Source organism: Miscanthus floridulus, chromosome 17, assembly GCF_019320115.1.
Source record: "Miscanthus floridulus cultivar M001 chromosome 17, ASM1932011v1, whole genome shotgun sequence".
NCBI lineage: Eukaryota > Viridiplantae > Streptophyta > Magnoliopsida > Poales > Poaceae > Miscanthus > Miscanthus floridulus.
Genome location: NC_089596.1, coordinates 56,904,812 through 56,926,966, shown reverse-complemented (window position 1 = coordinate 56,926,966; position 22,155 = coordinate 56,904,812). Strand labels below are relative to the sequence as shown.

At 51.9% G+C, this 22,155-nt stretch overlaps 1 protein-coding gene across 1 annotated transcript; it reads right to left on the bottom strand.

Annotated features, from left to right (window-relative positions):
- Nucleotides 1–6,168: 6,168 nt before the first annotated feature.
- LOC136517781 (uncharacterized) lies at nucleotides 6,169–21,546 on the bottom strand. Its single transcript, XM_066511422.1, has 6 exons — nucleotides 21,366–21,546; nucleotides 20,206–20,342; nucleotides 8,363–8,423; nucleotides 8,123–8,288; nucleotides 7,212–7,300; nucleotides 6,169–6,607 (listed from the first exon to the last, which is right to left on the bottom strand). The coding sequence occupies exons 1-6, from the start codon at nucleotides 21,415–21,417 to the stop codon at nucleotides 6,489–6,491; spliced, it is 624 nt and encodes a 207-aa protein (XP_066367519.1). The 5' UTR covers nucleotides 21,418–21,546; the 3' UTR covers nucleotides 6,169–6,488.
- Between the last annotated feature and the right edge of the window lie 609 nt (nucleotides 21,547–22,155).

Below are 22,155 nucleotides of genomic sequence, written 5' to 3'. Positions count from 1 at the left end.
GGAGGGGGCGCGCGGGTGGGGGCGGGGGCCGCCGGCGGGGGGCGCGGCGGCGCGCGGAAGCGGCCAGCGGGCGGCGCTGGCCGGCAGGTGGAGGCGCGGCGGGCGTCGGGACAGAGCAGGGCGGCTAGGGTACTGGGGGTGGGGGGATTTTGGGCCGGCGTTTTTATTTAAAAAAAAAAATTTGCCGAGTGTAAGCCCCTTGACCACTCGGCAAAATTTTTTTTTAATTTTTTAAAACTTATTTTGCCAAGTGCCAAAAGTCCATTATTCCATGTACCTGCAGTTTAAATTTGAAATATCCCAAACAATTAGACGAAACGAAATAAACTTATGAAATATATCAAAAAAAGTCAAATTGCCCCAAATTTTAAATAGAGTTTTAAATACTGTCACAAGGCCACAGAAAAAAATTTGGGCCCAAAATCAAAAAAAAAAAATTGCCGAGTGCCATGGGGGGGCACTCGGCAAAGTGGGCTTTGCCGAGTGCCGGCCCAGAAGGCACTCGGCAAAGCTGATTTTCAAAAATAATTTTTTTTCCCGAGTGTCTGACGCTGGCACTCGGCAAAATAAGTTTTAAAAAATAAAAAAAAAATTTTGCCGAGTGCCCAAGGTTTACACTCGGCAAAATAAGTTTTTAAAAAAAATAAAAAAAAATTTTGCCGAGTGCCATCCGTTAGGCACTCGGCAAAGTCTGACGGCAGATGCCCGCCGTCACGGGCCGGCCACCTTTTGCCGAGTGGGACTTTTGCCGAGTGCCGCGGCACTCGGCAAAGCCTAGATTTGCCGAGAGCCAGGCTTTGCCGAGTGCATGGCGCTCGGCAAAGCCACCTTTGCCGAGTGCTTGATTTTGCCGAGTGCGGCACTCGGCAAAATTTTTCTTTGCCGAGTGTCCCGATAAAAAGCACTCGGCAAAGTCTCAGCCACTCGGCAAAGTACAGTTTTCCAGTAGTGTAAGTTGTTGTGATGGTCATCTGAGATCATAACTGATTTGTGGCACAAATCATCCTTTGTGTTTGATAGTACCGCAACTGGTTCTCGACCATCCAGACCTTTAGGGATGCTACCATCGCTAATACTTAAGAATGGGGGGTTCTAAACAAAAGTTACCCAAATATAAACTAAAACTTTAAAATATTTTTCTAATTCAAACATGCAATCTAGTTAAGAAAAGAAACTACCATTTATTTGTCTATTGAAAATATATAGTTTTGTTATTTCAAAAAGATGCTTGTGAGCATAAGTCAGGGAAGAGATATGGGAAAGGGGGAGCACTTTTGCCTAAAACAGGTGGTCCTTGCCATGCCTGGTCTGACCTGCCCAGTCCTGTATGTTGCACGGAATGCCCGGAGGACCGGAGGTAGTCATGAGATGCCATTCAGGAATTTACGGCGCATAGTGATCTTTTCACCATCAAGCCGAGTCCCACTAGCCGTTCTCTTTTTTTTTTTTGTGACGATTGGCCGTTCTTTAGTAAATAGTATTATTCCAACTAGGTTTAGTAAAGAACACAATTTAGTACTACCTCCTCACAAAAAGATGTGACTATATAATTTTTACAAACCAAACTAGCTTAATTTTGATCAAATTTATAGTAAATAGTATTATTCTAACTTGGTTTACATAAAAATATATTTTATAATTAATTTACTGATACTTATCTTATATCATAAATGCTAGCGTTTTTTTATATAACTTCGGTTAAAAGATTAAAATTGTTTGGCTCCTCAAAAATGAGAATTGTGGATACTTTTGTGGACATAGGGAATATAGAATAGCCCAGCTTGTTTGGTTGCCTGTATAAGGCCGAGACAGACTGACATGACGTAGTTTTCAATTGTTTGGTTGTCTAAACAATGCATGAGGCTATCCCATGAGATGCAGAAGAGCTCCCTCAGCTGGCTTATGAGAAACGAGTTTTATTTTCGCTTCACAGGCCTCGCTCGCTGGATCTTAGCAGCTGAAAACGTGGAACATGGTTACATCCCTCGTTCTAGGAACGTCCACGTTCCCGATTCGGGAACAGCTTATGTTCCCACATTATAAAATAACATCCCAAGTTCTCATTCCCGTTTCACGTTCCTGTTATCTTGAGGGAACGTGGCTGCCAAGCGCTGGATACGAGGTAGCTCCCAGCTAATATGTGTTTAGTTTATAATTAGTATATATTAAACAATATTAGTACATAAATATAACAACTACTTTTGTCTTACACATTTTATCTAATGCGACATATTCTCATGCGGATAACCAAACACCATATCTACTGAGCCAGGATGGCTAAATACGAGCAACCAAACAAAGCGACCTTGTATGAGTTCAGCCTGGCTCAACTGAGCCGGCTAAGCTCACGCGAGCCAGATTAGGTGATACAAAAAAAAAAAACCAAACATGCCCTAAACTACTCCTTATATTAGAAGGACAATAACTACTGCATTCTCTGTCATGTTTTTAACCCCCTTCGTAATGCCATATACGACTTTGATCGCTACTTACCTGTAAAATTTTGCATCATGCTACTAAAGATATATTTCTATAATGTCATTTTCATACACAAGTTATCAGTAGTATAACAATTTCCATATCGATACAATGCTACGTCAAACAAAAAAGAAGGGTGCGCATAGCCGGTTAATTTTGTGTTCCACGCTTGCTTTCGCTGTCCGTCCCATCACATAACATGGATTACTGTGCTCCGCCCTAGTATACTAGTAGTATATATTTACAGGTCCAAAAATACAATGTGAAAGTACCCCGTCCTACTTTTCAAAAGTGTTGATGCCGAGGGACAGGAGTTGGTGGACGTGATATATTAATATCGCGGTGTCGCTTGGACATTAGATCTTCATCATTACAAGAAATCTCAAGATTAGGCAGCTTTGGGAGCTCTTGAACAAGGGTGCCGTCACTAGTCGTCCGTGTTAGGAGAGAGGAATCTCCCATGGGTGCAGGCAGACAAAAGCAGCCCTGAAGACTACGCGTGCCAAAAGATGAAAGCATGATGCCTGCCTTTGCGCGTGACGGACGGGAGCGTAATGAGAATGTGCGTGATTACTCGATGATCCAACAATTGGATGTTACACAACTTACACTGTGGTAGCACAGTGAGTGTTTTAATTGATTGCAGTCCCATTTCCTGGCATTGCCACAGTGGACGCAAAGGCCGTGGGGTACGCGATATAGCGCACTGAGCAGGGGCCTCTTTCACAATGAGCACATGTGTGATAGGGTTGAGATGGAATCCAAGATCTACAGAGACAACAAAGAACAGTAGCCCTAAGATCCATAGCAATATATTACTGTCTGATAGAGCCACCAACTAGTAGTGATACGGATGATCACTGTCGTGTTGGGCCACAACCCGGCAATGATATGCTAATGACTTGATAGCAGCATAAGGGCATAACTGTCGGATTTTGGATTGACTCGATAGTGTTTTGGATATATTGTTGGATCCACGCACCTACCACCGAATTACTTGGTGCCCTGCCATCGGATCCAGCTACCACCATTGCTTTTGGTTATAAATCATGCGTCTGAATAACTGAGGTCTCCTTGTAGTCCCACGTATCCGGTATCACATACGTATCCGGTATCACATATCCATTGCTTTAGCATTTGTAGTCTAAGATGCGCTCTCTATAGGAGGAACCATCTCTCTAAGAGAAAACCATCCGCATACAGCTTCCCTTTGTATTTAAGATGGTGCACAGGTGTACCCGAAGAAAACTAAAGACAGAGCCACGCTGGATCTAAGACACTCTGCAGCCAATGCTAGTGTAATCCTGTTGGTTCTTGGGCTATGTGGATTGAGGTTCTTGGGCTATGTAGATTGAGGAAGAGGCACTAGCCCATTCTCTTTTCCTAGCCCAATGGCACCTTTGAGACCCCCTCAGGGTAGCAGAAGAAGGTTTATTAGGTGATTATTCGAATGTCGCTTCAACCGTATATGACTGATATTCTGCGGTTATGTTGTAATATATCTATAGACTTTGATGGTAATATTGGTCTAGTGAAGGTTCTGAAAAGGTATTTGTTATTGTATATGTAATTTTTAAGATCTTGGTTATTATATAAAACTTTTGTCTTATATAGCCTAAAACTATCATCACATGCAATAGATGACATATGTTGTTGTCTAGGAGTTAAATTTTTTGAAAATGGTTCACTATTTTTTATAGTTAAAATGATTTTTGCGTTCTATAAAAAAATCAAAATTAAATTGCATGTACCCTAATAAGGTAAAAAAAATCGGCCCTGTTTGTTTCGCTGAAATTTAGCTGCTGCTGATTTGTTGTGAGAGAAAAATATTGTTTCTTCGCTGAAAAGTACTGCTGAAGTAGTACTGAAAAACAGGGCGCATATTTGGGCTCATATGGTCCATTCAGCCATTTTTCCTAGAGATAGATGAAAATTCTAATTATTTTGTAGGGATGATTTGATCTTCTATCTCTAAATCATCACAATAATTCTAATAATATCTAAAAGTGTTTAGAAAAAACTAAAAATTTGCATTGAAGCATAATTTTTGGTGTGTGTGTGTGTGTGTGTGTGTGTGTGTGTATATATATATATATATATATATATATATATATATATATATATATATATATATATATATATATATATATATATATACACACACACTTGGCATATAATTTTCAAACGATTATAGAGAGCGCAGGCTGCAAAGCCGGGTCCTCCAATAGAGAGCGCATCTCAAGACTACAAATGCCTTTGCCATTTTCAACAGCCGTTTAAACAACGCCACTTTGGAAAACCCGTGGCAAAGGCAGGCTGCAAGGACTATGATTTCAACCCAGGTAATTCATTTGTCTAGCTTTACACAACAGTTCTGTAAACATGACATTGAAATCAGCATAGTAAGACCTTGGTACTTTTGAAACAAGTTGTCTTCGTTCCCTGTTATCTCAAAACATAAACAACTTGTCTGTATAATGTTCTTGAGTTTTTTTTTTTTTTGCCACAATTGAATCTGCAGCAACTTGTCTTTGTTCCCTATTAAGCTTATCATTTTCATAGTAATTTGGTATAAATACTGCTGGGAGGACAAATTCTACATAGTAATTCCTTGATATTTTTGACTTGCAGAACCATGGTGGGGGAATTATGGAACACAAGTTCCAACTTTGCAAAGGATGGCTATAAGGATTCTATCTTTAACTTCTAGTTCTTCAGCTTGTGAAAGGAATTGGACCTATTTCTAAGAGGTAAGCCTCCCAACTCTTTGTATGTCTAAACTTTAATTATGTCTATATAACTTGTCATTTCAGATTTGTTATTAAACCTAAATTTGCATATGTAGAATCATACCAAGAAAAGAAACAAGCTGACTTGTGAGCGCCTCAGCCAACTTGTTTTTGTTCAATACAATACAAAGATGAATGTGAAAAAAAAAGAGGGCCAAGCAGAACCAGAAAATGGATCCTCTTTTGGGAACTCAAGAAACTCGAGCTCAGGGATGGCTCATTGAAGGTGGAGATGAAGAGGATGGTGAGCATGTTTCTGGGTCGACATGGAAATTAATTGAAGGGGCCTGTGGGGATGAAGAATGTGGAAAACTTCCTAGGAATGCAAGGCTGGCCCAAATGAGAGATTTTAGTGAAGATGAATTTGAGTCTGAAAAAGAAGAACCAATCAATGAGGATGAGATTGAATTTGAATCTGACCAAGAGGATGTCGCCCCAATTGTTGGGGATGATGTGGAGGAGAATGATGAGTAGTCACTCACAGCTACATACCGAGCTGTTCAATTTTGCATGGTTGGCTGCTGGTGCTAGCTGATCTTCATGTCTTGTTGCTGATGACTTTTGAGTTAAATTGCCTGTGTTCTTGTTTTTTTTACAACACCAAAACGTTAGTGGGAGCCTGGATCCACAATGGAGCTGCTATACGGTGGATCTTGGTGAAGCTAGATTTTGAAATCTGTTTTTCAGAGCCGGGCTCTCCCAAACAGGCCCTAAACAGTAGTTGTTGGTCTCAAGGATCCAAACAGGGCCCAATTGTGGGACTAGCTCTGTTGGGCTGTCGACCTGTCAAGATTTTTGATAAGTGGGCCGAGCAATCAAAGATAAAGCCCATCATGGCCTAATTTGTGATATAATAGACATTGAATAAAACGTGCTCATTCTTGTTATGAATAAAATAGACTTCACATGAAAATCACTGCAGCACTTAACTGTATAAAACTATTTTTCTCCACCATATTCAGGAAAATCTATAAGCCATACTGTAAAAGTGTGCAATAGGCATTGGCTTCATCTCAAGTTCACTATTCGTGACTGAACTGTTACATTGACAGAAATCTATGGGTTGAAGCATTTACCTGACCTAAAAGCTCATCAACCATAATACTCTTCTATAGCAACAGGGAGTAACTGCCCCCAAATAGTCCAGCGCTGATTTGATGTATGATTTTGCGTCTTTACAAATAGCATGAAGGTTTTTACAATGTTATACCTGCAATATCATTATGAGCAACACTTAGGTGGGGGTTCTTTCTCAGGCTCGTCATCGACAATCAGGATTCCCTTCTTTGGCTGAGGTGGTGACAAGGCATCAGCGCTGTTTTTTCTCTTCTCTAGTAATCCTGCATATCGAGGCAGTCAAGTATGTAGCAATTTACCAAGATAAACATAAACAGTTAAAAGTAAAACACTCAATATAGTTTTGCAATCCCTAAAATATATGAAATTGTTGTAAGAAAATGTTTTACTACAGAGTTCATTGTGCCTATACCAACAATAAAAATGCGCATTTTGAGTGGAAACTATTTGATTTCCCTTGTTAAAAGTCCTGACGATCAGGAATAAATCAAGGCATGTACAATGATACACATTAAAATAAAACAGATTCAATGACTAAAGTACCTTATTGCAAAATATACATGTAACTAGTATACACTAGAAACAAAGCAATAAACAGAGGCATTTAGCATATCAAGGACTGCCATGGCCTGAAGGCAGGTTGGGTTTATGCATAAGTAGTTGCATCAGCTGCATATACTGTATGTGACAGGCCAACAGCCTTAAGAAACATGAAACAATTGAAATCACTAAATAAATACTAGTGGTCATTATCATATTATAATTCAGTAAATAGTTTATTACAACTTATGGAAGAACAGTAGTGCGGTGCCTGATACAGCTAACATTGAAAGGCAATTATATGTGCCTACAAAAAACAGAACCTACGTTTGGCTATATCACTGAAGACATCATCGATTCCAGTCCCTGCTTTGGCAGATGTAACAAAGAGATTTGTCGCAATACTTTCTGCATAACTGTAGGCAGAAATAACAATTGATTAGATAAAATGTTACAGTTCCATGACAGAAATATCAGGACTATGAAAGGCCAAATAAATTTTAAAATAGAGATAGTACTTTTGCCGATTGTGATATGCTGCAATTATGTTAACATATCAGATTGTTAAACTGATGTGCAAAGTAAAGGACAATGCATTAGTTCTCTTCTATTTAAGGGCAGAAAATTTCTGTTCCAGATACGGCATCCCTCTCTTGCTCAGAGACTTATAATCGTGTCCATGTTAAAGAGGCAACATTCTAGCTAACGGCTTCACATAGACCCCAAATTATCAAAATAAGGAAACAGATCATTCCTTGGCATTCATTTTCTTTTCCATTTGCTTCTTTTTGAATTGAGCACCAAGATGTCAAGAACTAATAGCACAAGCAAATTAAAGCGGCAGCGACCTAACAAACTTCTCTACATCCAAAAAATTCAATGATTAAGGACCTTGTCTGCACAGTCCCTAAAGCAAGAAACAAAGTTCCTAGTTCTTTACATTACCACTGGTTCATATTGGCATAGATATCTCATAGAGGAGTCAGGCTTCCAAAAGGGCATACCAGAGAGCTCCCGCTCTGTGCGGGGTCTGGGGAAGGGTGTCAGTGGCAAGCCTTACCCTCGCCTGTGCAATGCGAGGAGACCGCGACTCGAACCCGGGACCTTCCGGTCACAGGCGGTAAGACTCTACCGCTTGCACCAGGCCCGCCCTTCAGGAGTCAGGCTTCCAATTGTCAAGAAAAAATTACTGATATGGAACCTGCTTAGTTTAAATATAGCATAACAAAGAGCAATACCTTACAGCATCTTGAGTGTCTATGTTCTTCAATCTGACCAAATCACTTTTATTCGCTGCAATGGCCATAACAATATCTTTACTTGCCATTTGTTTTAGCTCTTTCACCCATTTCGTGACACGAAGAAAACTATCACTATCTGTGATGTCATACACTAATAGAGCAGCTGCAATGATATAAATGGTGAGAAAATGGGGATATGTATAGATCACTTTACTGCTAAAAACAAGTAGGTTGTACCATCTGCATCACGATAGTATATAGGACCGAGTGCATGAAACTTTTCTTGTCCAGCTGTGTCCTGAAAGCAACAAATATACTTACTAACAGAGCTTGAAGTAGAAACTTAAAAGTACATTGTAAGGTATCATTCCAGTGTTAACAAACATCAAATGCATTGCATGAAATAAAAGAACAACAGTAACTGGTAGCTACAGAATCTTTTGTTGACTCTACAAGCTAGAAAGACTGAGGACCTAGGATTCTTAACTCAGCATTCTTGTAAAATACTTCAGATGTCGGAGAAGGATACTCTGTAGTTCTAATACAGTTCTCCTGCATGTTCGAGAAAAGAAAAAGTACATGCAAAAACCTAAGCATCTTTACAAAAAGTACTCTAAAACATGTATGTGTAAATATGAACAAATCAATTAAATTAATGAACTGAATAAGAAAAACATTTTTTGTAACGAAATAATACAAATATTTCAATGTAGATGGATGGGATGTAGAATTTTTACATAACTTTAATCAAGGTATAGCTGAAAGCATAAGCCCTGTGTTTATCTACCTATGATACTTATCTAGAGTAGTTGGTGGCTGTGTCAGCCCTACCTTTATCCTTATCTTGCTTTAGCATATCTAGAATATGTTGTAGCTTTCTTAAGTTGCAAGCAAGCTATCCTATATGTATCCCCAACCTGCCATAGTTGCGGCAAGGCTAATGAAATCACAAATTCAGCCCCAAACCTGTGTTTTGGTTCTAACAAATGGCATCTAGAGCCTAAGTTCATCTGGGTTTTACCCTTACCCCATCCCAATCCGTCGCCATGTCCCTCCACTCCTCAACCTCTTCCTCCAACCGTTCCACCACCTCCAGCACACGTGCTGCAGCAGCTGCAGCAGCCAGGCGCGAGGAGGACGCGGCCGAGCGTGCGGAAACAGCGGAGCGGGCGGCTCGCATCGCCCAGGCGGAGCTTGCTGCGGCGCGTGCGGCTGAAGCCGCCCACCAGGCAGCAGCGGCTGCGCTCCGTGCGGAGGCGGACGCGGGCAAGCAGGAGGACTATGGCGCCCAGGCGGATGCAGAAGCGGCGGCTGCGGTGGCTATGCGCCGCGGAGCGGACGCACGGCAACGGACGCGGACGCGGATCGGGACTGGGCGCGCACGGGCGGACACGGCGACTTCGAGCGGGCCCGGGACGCGCGAGACCGCGAGCGGGCGGATGCGGACCTGCGTGGACGCGATTTCCGTGCCCCAGGCGGACGTGGCCTCGACGGCGCTCCAGGCGGACGCAGCCTCGACGGTGCTACAGGCGGACGGGACCACTGGCGGGATCCGCGAATCGACCGCGCAATGGAGTCCCAGCGACTGCGGGAGCAGGCGGCAGAGCTGGAGGCACAGCTGGACTTAGACCGGGAGCAAGGCGGACGGGACGCTGGCGCGTGGAGCCCTCGCAGGCGTAGCGCCTCCCCTTCCCGGACCGGCATCGTGGTCGTCATGGTCGGCCCGACTCCCCTCCCGTCGTGCAGACCGTCGTCAAGGACGCCGGCGGCGGATGGCCCATGCTCACCAAGACCAACTACGCCGAGTGGTCCATGGTGATGAAGGTGAAGATGTAGGCGTGGCACATGTGGGACGCGGTACGGTACGGCAACGCCGACTTCGACGAGGATCGACGGGCGCTGGAGACGCTTCTTGCTGCTGTTCCGACGGAGATGCACTCCTCCCTCGCGAACAAGCGGACCACCAAGGATGCCTGGGATGCCATCGCCGCGGCACACATCGGCAGCGACCGCGCCCGCAGGTCCACGCTTCAGAAGCTGCGTCAAGAGTGGGAGAACCTGGTTTTCAAGCCGGGTGAGGACGTCGACGACTTCGCTCTCCACCTCAACACCCTGATGCAGCAGTTAGCGCGGTACGGCGACAACAACATCGACGAGGAGAGAGCTATCGAGAAGTTCCTCCGCGTCGTCCGCAAGAAGTACTCGTAGGTCGCCATCGCGATCGAGATGTTGCTGGACTTCTCCGAGCTGAAAATCGAGGAGGTGACGGGTTGCCTCAAGGCCGTCGACAACCGCGAGCAGCTACCTCCCTCAGAGCCGAACACCATCGGTGGCAAGCTTCTCTTCACCGAGGAGCAGTGGTTCGCCCGCTGGCGGGAGCGGAAGAAGGGGGAGGCCTCGGGTTCGTCGAGCAGCCGCAAGCGTTGGCCGCACAAGCGGGACAAGGCGCGTGGTGGCGCTCCTGACAGCGCCAACAGCGAGCGCAAGGCTACCCGCGACGACACCTGCAAGAACTACGGGAGGACCGGCCATTGGGCCAAGGACTGCCGGCAGGCGAAGCGCGGCGGTCAGGCACACGTCGCGCAAGCGCAGGAGGGTGACGAGGCGGCTCTGTTCTTCATGCACGGGAGCATCGAGCTGCACTCACCTCCCACGTCGCCTGCCGCCGCGCTCCTCCACCTCGACGAGCCGCGGGCCCACGTCTTCCTCGGCAACGGGTCCAGCCACGACAAGATCAACGGCTGGTACCTCGACACCGGCGCCACCCACCACATGACCAAGCGGCGGGAGTTCTTTTCCGAGCTCGACACTGGCGTTCGAGGCTCCATCAAGTTCGGGGACGCCTCCGCCGTGAAGATCAAGATTGTAGGCTCTGTCATCTTCACCGCCAAGACCGACGAGCATCGGCTGCTCACCGGTGTCTACTACATCCCCGCGCTGAGGAACTCCATCATCAGCTTGGGACAGCTGGATGAGAACGGCTCGCGCGTGGAGATCGAGCACGGGATCCTGCGCATCTGGGATCGCCATCGTCGCCTTCTCGCCAAGGTGAACAGAGGCATCAACCGCCTCTACGTCCTCCATGTGCAGGTGGCGTAGCCAGTGTGTCTTGCAGCCCGCCGCGACGACGACGCCAGGCGGTGGCACGAGCGCTTTGGGCACCTCAACTTCGAGGCCCTGAAGCAGCTCAGCAACAAGGAGATGGTGCAGGGCATGCCGCGAGTCGAGCACGTGGAGCAGTTCTGCAACACCTGCGTCCTCACCAAGCAGCGGCGGCTCCCTTTCCCCCGCCAGATGAGCTTCCACGCCAAGGAGAAGCTGGAGCTCGTGCACGTTGACCTTTGCGGCCTCGTGACACCGGCCACACCTGGAGGCCAGCGCTTCTTCCTGCTCCACGTCGACGACGTGTCCCGCTACATGTGGGCGGTCCTGCTCGACACCAAGGCGGCAGCTGCGGACGCCATCAAGCTGTTGCGGAGGAGTGCGGCCGCAAGCTTTGGGTGCTACGCACCGACAACGGCGATGAGTTCACGGCGGCCGAGTTCGCGACGTACTGCGCCGACGAGGGGATCCAGCGCCACTTCTCCGACCCGTACACCCCGTAGCAGAACGGCCTCGTTGAGCGCCGCAATCAGACCATAGTGGCCACACCCGCGCCCTCCTCAAGCAGAGAGGGATGCCGGCAATCTACCGGGGGGAGGCGGTGATGACTGCCGGCCATCTCCTCAACCGCTCACCCACCAAGGCCCTTGACGGCAAGACGCCGTACGAGGCCGGGCACGGGCGCAAACCAACGGTCAGCCACCTCCGCGTCTTCGGCAGCCTCGCGTTCGCCAAGGAGCTCAACCACGTCGGCAAGCTCGACGACCGGAGCACGCCGGAAGTCTTCATCGGCTACGCAGAGGGCGTCAAGGCCTACCGCATCCTCGACCCTGCGACAGAGCGCGTCCGCATCTCCCGGAACATTGTGTTCGACGAAGGGCGAGGCTGGGCTTGGGTCAAGGCGGTGGACGACGGCTCGACTTCGACTCTCAGAGACTTCATCGTCGACTACATCCACTTCGAGCGAGCCAGGGGAGCTAGCAGCTCATCTTCACCGAGCTCGTCCACCTCGGCACCCGGCTCGCCATCAGCTCCGGCGAGTCCTCCACCACCTGTACCACCGGCTACGCCCCGCTCTCCTACAACGGCTCCCCAATCTCCTGCATCGGCGCCCACACCTCTGAGATTGGCACCAGCAGCTTTGGCCCGTGACGAGTAGCGCACGGTGGAGTTCGCCACTCCGCTATCCGACGATGAGGATCGCGTCGATGCCTACCACGACGATGAGCCACTACGCTACCGCACCTTGGATAACATCTTCGGTGATCAGCCCGTCCCTGGACTGGCGATGCACGACTTCAAGGCGGAGCTGCACCTGGCGCACGAGGACGGTGAGCCCCGCTCCCTCGCTGAGGCGGAGGGAGACGCGACATGGCGCGCCGCGATGTAGCAGGAGATGGACGCGGTCGAGCGGAACCGGACGTGGGAGCTGGCGGATCTTCCTGCCGACCACCGCGCCATCACCCTTAAGTGGGTCTACAAGCTCAAGAAGGATGAGGCCGGGGCGGTGATCAAGCACAAGCCGCGTCTAGTGGCGCGCGGGTTCGTCTAGCAGGAGGGAGTTGACTTCGACGACGCCTTCGCGCCCGTTGTGCGGATGGAGTCTGTTCGTCTCCTCGCACTGGCGACCCAGGAGGGTTGGAGTTGTTAGTCGCTGAATTCTCACTCTTGGTAGTAGCAGAATTCTTACTCTCATCGAGAGAAGATGACACTAGGAGTTGAGACAATTTTCTGGTTTATTTCTCAGTGCCATGCCAACCTGAGAGGTTAGGGATACATATTTATAGGCTGCTAGCCAGCCAAGCATATGCCGAGATGCTATCCTAGATGCTGTCCTAGATGCTAGTCCTAAATGCTAAGATGCCCGTCAAGGATGCTGTTGCTGCTGTCCTAGTCAAGGATGCTGCTGCTGCTGTCCCAGTCAAGGATGCTGCTGCTGCTGTCCTCTGTCCCAGTCAAGGATGCTGTCCTTGATGGCAGCAAAAACCACAAAGACCACAAAGACTTATCCATCATTCTCCCCCTAAGTCTTGTACGTCGTCTTGTGGGGAAGTTGAACCATCCCGGTCTTGGAGCAGAGCTCAAGGAACTTGATCCTCCCAAGAGGCTTGGTAAGCAGGTCCGCAAGCTGGTCCTTGGTGTTGATGTAGCTCGCCTTGATGCTCCCGTCCTCCAAACAGCCCCAGATGAAGTGGTACCTCACCCGGATGTGCTTACTCCGTTCATAGAAAACGGGGTTCTTTGCCAGGGCTAGAGCGGACTTGCTGTCCACCCTGAGCTCCACCGCTCTAGTGTCTCTGCCGAGGAGATCACCAAGCAGTCGGACGAGTCAGAGCGCCTGAGTCGAAGCGGTGGAGGCCGCTATGTACTCGGCCTCACAGCTGCACTTGCCGAGGAAGAAGAGAATCCCGCTCGTGCTCTTGCTGGTGTCGATGTCGCCGGCGTGGTCGCTGTCCCTGTACCCGACGAAGTGTGCCGCCCCAGGGCACCTTGGGTAGTAGAGGCCGTGGTCGAGAGTCCCCGCAACGTAGCGGATGATCCTCTTCACAGCCTGCTGGTGCTCCGTCGTCGGTCGCTGCATGAACCGACTAACGTAGCCGACGGAGAATGCCAAGTCTGGCCGTGTGTGGGCGAGATAGCGAAGGCTCCCCACAAGACGCCGGTACTGTGTAGCGTCCACCTCCTCCGTCGTGCTGTCGCGGCTCAGCTTCAGCCTCTCCTCCATCGGAGTGAGAGCTGGGTTGCAGTCGGTGAGCCCAGCTAGCTCAACGACGCGCTTGGCGTAGGCGGTCTGTCGAAGCGTGATCCCGGAGTCATCCTGGTGCACCTCGATTTCCAGGTAGAAGAAGAGAGGCCCCAGGTCACTCATCTGGAAGGTGGCCTTCATCTCTTCCTTGAATGCCGCCACCTCAGCATCCTTGGTGCCGGTGATCACCAAGTCGTCGACGTAGACACCCACCAGCAGAGCATTTCCTCCACTGCCCCGCCGGTAGATGGCCGCCTTGTGCGGGCTTTGCTCGAAGCCCATCCCCTTTAGCGTGGAATCCAACTTGGCATTCCACGCCCTCGGTGCCTGCCGCAAGCCATAGAGGGCCTTGCGCAGGCGGAGCACCTTGCCCTCCTTGTCGGGGATCGCAAATCCCGGCGGCTGGTGCACGTAGACCTCCTTCAAGTCGCCGTTAAGGAACGTCAACTTGACGTCCATGTGATGAACACGCCAGCCCTCCTGGGCGGCTAGCGCAAGGAGTCGTACGGACTCCATCCGTGCCACGGGAGCAAAGGCGTCGACCCCCTCCTGCTGCACGAAATCTCGTGCCACCAAGCGAGCCTTGTGCTTGACGATGGTGCCGGCTTCATCCCTCTTCAGATTGTACACCCACTTAAGGGTGATCGCGCGGTGACCACGAGGAAGGTCAGCAAGCTCCCAGGTGCGGTTCTTCTCAACCGCATCCATCTCCAACTGCATCGCGGCGCGCCATGCCGCGTGTCTCTCGGCCTCTGCAAACGACCGAGGCTCGCCGTCGTCACACGCAAGGTGCAACTACGCCTCCAGGTCGTGAGGCACCGGTCCCGGCACCGGCTGGTCGTCGAGAAGGTTCTCCATCGTGCGGTACCGCAACGGCTAGCCGTCGTGGTACGCATCGACGCGCTCCACATCGTGAGAGAGCGGAGTAGCGAGCTCAACCGGGCCGTGCTCGACACGAGCTGGTGGTGGAGTAGACGTGCCCGGAGTGGTGCCTGTCGGTGCTGGAGTGCGTGGCGTTGCCGGCTGTGGTGGAGCCGGCGAAGAACTCATCGCAGCCGAGGTCCTGACTGGAGAGCGTGGTGCTGTCGGAGTAGCAGGCGCCGGGGTCGGTGGAGGCTCGGGGACTGGGGTAGACGCGCTTGCCGAAGAAGAGCTGCCTACTCCCCCAGCTCCCTCGAAGTGGACGTACTCGACAGTGAAGTCGTCGTACGTCGGAGCCGAGCCGTCGTCCACCACCTTATCCCACGCCCATACTCGCCCTTCGTCGAACACAACGTCGCGCGCCGTGCGCACATGTTGTGTCTTCGGGTCGAGGATGCAGTAGGCCTTCGAGCCCTCCGCGTAGCCAATGAACACTCCCGGAGTGCTCCTGTCGTCGAGCTTGCTGATGTGGCCAAGCTCCTTAGCGAATGCGAGGCAGCCAAAGACCCGCAAGTGGGAGACCGCTGGCTTGCGCCCATGCCAAGCCTCGTACGACGTCCTGCCGTCGAGCGTCTTGGTAGGCGAGCGATTGAGGATGTAGACGGCCGTCACCACCGCCTCTCCCCAGAAGACAGCCGACATCCCCCTCTGCTTGAGGAGGGCCCGAGCCATCCCCACAACCGTCTGGTTGTGCCGCTCGACGACGCCGTTCTGCTGCGGGTTGTACGGCGCGGAGTAGTGGCGCTGAATGCCCTCGTCAGCGCAGTACGACGCGAATTCAGCCGCCGTGAATTCGCCGCCGTTGTCGGTGCGCAGCACGCGCAGCTTGCGGCCGCACTCCGCCTCCGCAGCAGCCTACGCGCGCCTGATGGCGTCCGCAGCCTCTCCCTTGCTGCCGAGGACCATCACCCACATGTAGCGGGAGAGGTCGTCGACGAGCAGCAGGAAGTAGCGTCGTCCTCCCGGTGTGGCCGATGTCACCGGGCCACACAAGTCCCCGTACACAAGCTCGAGCCTCTCCTTGGCTCGAAAGCTCGCCCGCTGGGGAAAGGGGAGTCGCCTCTGCTTCGTCAACACGCAGAGCAGCTCCACATGGTCGAGGCACGGCAGGCCTCGCACCATCTCCGTGGCACTGAGCCGCTTTAGGGCCTCGAAGTGAAGGTGCCCGAAACGCTCGTGCCACTGCCACGCCTCGTCGTCCCGACGAGCAGCGAGACAGAGGGGTTGTGCCACCTGCACGTTGAGGACGTAGAGTCGATTTGCGCTTCTGGTTACCTTGGCAAGAAGGCGACGATGGCGATCCCAAATCCTCTTGACTCCATCCTCAACCACCACGCGCGAACCGTTCTCATCCAGCTGCCCCAAGCTGATGATGGAGTTCCTCAACGCGGGGATGTAGTAGACTCCGGTGAGCAGCCTGTGCTCACCAGACACGATGGTGAAGATGACGGAGCCGACGCCCTTGATCTCCACGCCGGAGGCATCCCCAAACTTGACGGAGCCTCGGACGCTAGAGTCAAGCTCGGTGAAGAACTCCCGTCGACCGGACATGTGATGGGTGGCGCCGGTGTCGAGGCACCACCCGTTAGTCTTGTCGTTGCCGGAGCTGTCGCCGAGGAGGGCGTGTGCTTTTGGCTCGTCAAGGTGGAGGAGAGCCGCTGCGGCCGATGCCGCTGGAGGTAGCTCGATGCTTGCATGTGCCATGAACAGAGCCGGCTCCTCCTCCGCCTGTGCGACGTGGGCCTAGCCGCGTCGTGGCTGTCGACAGTCCTTGGCCCAATGGCCAAGCTGGCCGTAGTTGCGGCAAGTGTCGTCTCGTGCCGGCTTGTGCCTGCCGGCGGCGCCGCCCTGGGCGCCTCCGCGGGCATCACCCTCGGCACGTCCTCGCGCCCCGGACTAGGCGTCTCTGCGCGCCTTGCGCGGCTTGCCACGCTTGCGGCCGCCTGTCGCGGAAGAAGGCTCCCCTTTCTTCCGGTCACCTTGGCTGGCAAGCCACTGCTCCCGAGTGAGAAGGAGCTTCCCGCCAGTGGTGATGGGCCCCGAGAGAGACTGTGGCTCATCGCTATCGACGACCTTGAGGCGACCTATCGCCTCCTCGATCGACATCGTGGAGAGATCCAGCAGGGACTCGATCGAGCGAGCCATCTGCTTGTACTTCTCGGGGACGCAGCGAATGAGCTTTTCGACAGCTCTCTCCTCGCCGTAGGTGTCATCGCCGAACTGCACCATCTTCTGCAACAGAGTGTTGAGACGGAGAGCAAAGTCATCAACGTCCTCACCTGGCTTGAAGGCCAGGTTCTCCCACTCCTTGCGAAGTGCCTGCAGTGTGGACTTGCGGACGCGGTCGCTGCCGATGCGTGCCGCAGCGATGGCGTCCCAAGCCTCCTTGGCAGTCCGCTTGTTGGTAAGCGAGAACTGCATCTCAGGCGAGACTGCAGCGATGAGGACATCCAGCGCCCGTCGATCTAGGTCGTAGTCGATGTCGCCGTATCAGACTGCCTCCCACATGTGCCGCACCTGGAGCTTTACCCTCATCACCGCAGCCCACTCGACGTAGTTGGTCTTGGTGAGGGTAGGCCACCCACCGTCGGGACCGACGTCCCTAACAACAGCCTGGAGCCCGTGGTAACCACGGTACCGATCCGGGGAGAGAGAGCCACGCTGCCTGTGAAGGCCGCGCTCTCCATCGACCCGTCCGCCACCGTTGCCGTGCGCGCCTCCTCCAGGAGCGCCGCCGCCGTGCGCGCCTCCTCCAGGAGCGCCGCCGGCGCGTCCGCGCCTGTCTGGGCTGCCGCCGCGCTCGTGGGCTTGCGCGGCTGCCCCAGGAGCGCCACCGCCGTGCGCGCCTCCTCCAGGAGCGCCGCCAGCGCGTCCGCGCCTGTCTGGACTGCCGCCACGCTCGTGGGCGTGCGCGGCTGCCCACTGCGCCGCCCGCGCTCGCGTTGCCTCCCTCTCTAGCAGCTCGAGGTCCGCGTCGGCGGTGTCGTCAGCGGAAATGGAGCTGCCGATGCTGCCGCGCAGAGCCTCGACCTCCGCTGCCGCCGCACGCGCTGCATTCGCCGCCGCCGCTGCTTCCGCCTCCGCTCTGGCTGCTGCCAGCTCCGCCGCTGCCAGCCTCGACGCCCTTGCCGCCGCTCGCTCGCGTTCCTCTGCCGCGGCAAGTTCGGCCTCCTGCCGACGCCGCGTGCTCGAGGCGACCGAGCGCTGAGACTGCCCTGCGGACATGACGCGCTACCGGCGGGCTGCTGCGTGGGGAAAGGGCTACTTCAGACGCGGGGAAGGAGTGAGCAGGAGCGGCCGGAGCTGCTGCTCGCAGCTGGGGCTGTTGTGTGGCTGGGAGGGGAGATGAGCAGGAGATGCTCAGGCTACAGGATAATACGGCCCTGATACCAGTTGTTAGTCGTTGAATTCTCACTCTTGGTAGTAGCAGAATTCTTACTCTCATCGAGAGAGGATGACATTAGGAGTTGGGACAATTTTCTGGTTTATTTCTCAATGCCATGTCAACCTGAGGGGTTGGGGATACATATTTATAGGCTGCTAGCCAGCCAAGCATATGCCTAGATGCTATCCTAGATGCTGTCCTAGATGCTAGTCCTAGATGCTAAGATGCCAGTCAAGGATGCTGCTGCTGCTGTCCTCTGTCCCAGTAGGATGCTGTCCTCGATGGCAGCAAAAACCACAAAGACCACAGAGACTTATCCATCAGGCGTGTGCACCGCATGGACGTCAAGTCCGCCTTCCTCAACGGTGACCTGAAGGAGGTCTACGTCCACCAGCCGCCGGGATTCGTCATCCCCGGCAAGGAGAACAAGGTTCTTCGCCTACGCAAGGCACTCTATAGCTTGCGGCAAGCACCCCGAGCTTGGAACGCCAAGCTGGACTCCACTCTCAAGCAAATGGGGTTCCAGCAAAGTCCTCACGAGGCTGCAGTCTACCGGCGGGGCAAGGAAGGCAATGCCCTGTTGGTAGGCGTCTACGTCGACGTCTTGGTGATCTCCGACACCAAGGAGGCCAAGGTGGAGTCGTTCAAGGAGGAGATGAAGGCGACCTTCCAGATGAGCGACTTGGGCCTTTTCTCCTTCTACCTGGGGATCGAGGTCCACCAAGACAGCTCTAGCATCTTTGGGCGGGCTCACCGGTTGCAACCCAGCACACACTCCCATGGAGGAGAGGCTGAAGCTGAGTCGCGACAGCACGGCGAAGGAGGTCGACGCCACGCGGTACCGGCGCATTGTGGGCAGCCTTCGCTACCTCGTCCACACGCGGCCGGACCTGGCGTTCGCCGTTGGCTACGTTAGTCAGTTCATGCAGCGACCGAGGACGGAGCACAAGCAGGCCGTCAAGAGGATCCTCCGCTACGTCGCGGGCACTTTCGACTACGGCTTGCACTACCCGAGGTGTCCCGGTGCGGAGCACTTCATCGGGTACAGTGACAACGACCTCGCCGGCGACATCGACACAAGCAAGAGCACCAGCAAGACGCTATTCTTCCTCGGCAAGTGTCTGATCAGCTGGCAATCGGTCAAGCAGCAAGTGGTGGGTCTGTCCAGTTGTGAGGCGGAGTACATCGCTGCCACAACCGCTTCGACTCAAGCTCTCTGGTTGGCTCGGCTACTGGGCGATCTCCTGGGCAGAGGCGCAGAAACAGTGGAGCTCAGGGTGGACAACAAGTCCGCCTTGGCCTTGGCGAAGAACCCCATCTTCCATGAGCGTAGCAAGCATATCCGCATCAAATACCACTTCATCAGGAGCTGTTTGGATGAGGGGAGCATCAAGGCCGGCTACATCAACACCCAGGATCAGCTCGCCGACCTTCTCACCAAGTCCCTTCGGCGGGTCAAGTTCCAGGAGCTTCGCGCCAGGATTGGGATGGTTCAAATTCCCCAAAAGGCGCCACACAAGACTTAGGGGGAGAATGAAAGCATAGGCCTTTGTGTTTATCTACCTAGGATACTTATCTAGAGTAGTTGGTGGCTGTGTCAGCCCTTATCTTTATCCTTATCTTGCTTTAGCATCTACTTTTAGCATCTCTAGAATATGTTGTAGCTTTCTTAAGTTGCAAGCAAGCTATCCTATATGTATCCCCAACCTGCCATAGTTGTGGCAAGGCTAATGAAATAACAAATTCAGCCCCAAACCTGTGTTTTGGTTCTAACAATAGCAATATCTTTAAATAAAAAAAAAGTATGATATTGTAGCAAAAATACACTAATACAGTACAAATTCATTCCCAACTCGAAATTAGAAACAATTCTTGCTAATGGATATTCAACCAAAATTAATACATATCAAAGAGATGACAACGCACCCATATAGAGAGCGTAATAGGCACACCTTCAACAACAAGGCGCTTTGTCAAATAAGAGGCTTGTACTGTTGCTTCCTGTTTGTCTGAGAAGGCATTATTCACATACCGCAGCACAAGAGATGTTTTTCCCACTCGTCCTACAAGGGAAAAATGGTATAACAAAAAGAGTAAAGGGCACAGAATTATTTTGGAAAAAGAAAAGTTAAACATGTTGCGCTGTACAAAACACGAAAGTATATAGTCAAGCAAGTGACCACGTGCCATTTGTCCTAAATCCTAAGTTTACATTACATCCATCACCAAGAAAACGTAAACAAAGGGTCAATTACTCAGCTTGTTATCAACATACTTAGAGCAACCCTACTGGTGGTGTGAACTGAAAACTGATGGTTCGATGAGGCAGATCACGGTGCAACAGATCAAGTGTCATGTTCGGATTTTGAGCCCAGAGCCCCAGACAAAGATGGAGGTAGTGAAGGACTTAGAGGCAGTGTGTTGCCCTGGTTCATGAAGAACACCCCCAGCCCCCCCCCCCCCCCCCCCCCCCTCCACAGCTCCATTGACACAACCAAAGTTTTATTTGTTTGAGCAGCTTCAGTTCATATTAAGTAGAAGCGTTGAACAGAAGAATCTTCGGTCCATGCCGATAGTGTGAAAATCGAACTGTGCGACTCTCACATCGATTTACAACACTGGAGCTGCTCGAACAGCTTATAGGGCTGGAAGCTTACAAAATAAGCATTATGATTTGGCACATACCATATCCAGTTAGGAGCATTTCTCCTTTTTAGTATAATCAGTAGTTCTCCTACCTGATTCTTTTTCAAATCCAGTTATGCATCACAGAGCAGGCAGTTCTATACCCATTCATTGCTGCCTTACGTTTTTCAGTCAGAATTCCTTTTCCCATTGATATATGTAATTTCACGCCTATAATAACAGCACCGGTAAGGTCTAACCCTAGCTAAGCCTTGGGCACGCACCATAGCCGAGAGAGAGAGAGCAATATAATCGATAGGATTGGCGCGATTCGACGAGATTCCGCTTTGATCCGCACCCCCTTAACTACTCTGTACTGGGAGAGTTGGAATTAAAGGGGACTGCGCACGATTGTGGCGAAGGGAAAGGGCTCCGGGTTGGGGAACGGAAAGGAGCCGTACCGTCGCCGAGTAGGACGAGCTTGAAGGAGACGCCAGGTGGCCTCGAGCCCATTGGCGACAACGAGGCGGATGCTTTTCACGACAGTGGAAGCTTAGCTTCCAGAATCCTCTGCCGGGAGCCGGAGCCGGGGACGGGGCCGCGCCGGTGAGACGGGAAGGTTGGAGACGGGAGAGTGAGACGTTAATGAATACAGAGGCTTTTACGTGAATTAAAAAAATTTGTAATTACACGTAGATCATTAAAAAAATTGACCGCACATATATTCCACCGTTCTGAACTTCTTTCTCTTCAAGTCATTTCATCCACATTCCATTCATTTTTCACCATTTAGGAGTCCTGACAAGTGGGTTAGGTCAATCAAAAAAATCCATAATACCCCTCGCATCCCTATCCTCTCTCTCTCAAACTCGACCTCATCTCTCTTCTCCGCGCGCCCCCCGGCGGAGCTCGCCCGCGCCCGCTGCTGGCCGGGGCGGAGCTCCCCCGCGCCCGCGCCCGCACCTGCTCCCGCAGCGGCTGGCCGAGGCGGAGCTCGCCCTCACGCGCCCGCGGCGGCCGGAGCTCACCTCCACGCGCGCTGCGGCAGATCCACGGCGAGGACCGGCTGCAGCAGCTCCACGCGCGCCTCCTCTTGGCTCTCGCCGCCGCCGTTGGGGACGAGGCCGCCTCCCTGCACACCGGGGCCCTCGTCGTCGCCGTCGGGGCTCGTGTCGGTGTGCGCTGGGGAGCTTCGCCCGCGGCTGCTGCAGCTCCCCTTTGCTCACCCTGTCCATCCCCGCCATCTCCTTC

Excerpts from the sequence above, each read along its gene's own strand:
- LOC136517781 (XM_066511422.1), bottom strand. The coding sequence starts at position 21,417 with ATGGGCTCGAGGCCACCTGGCGTCTCCTTCAAGCTCGTCCTACTCGGC. Across the intron at positions 20,343-21,365 it reads GCTCGTCCTACTCGGCGACG|GACGAGTGGGAAAAACATCT; the intron begins GTACGGCTCCTT and ends TTTCCCTTGTAG. Across the intron at positions 7,301-8,122 it reads GACACTCAAGATGCTGTAAG|TTATGCAGAAAGTATTGCGA; the intron begins GTATTGCTCTTT and ends TTCTGCCTACAG.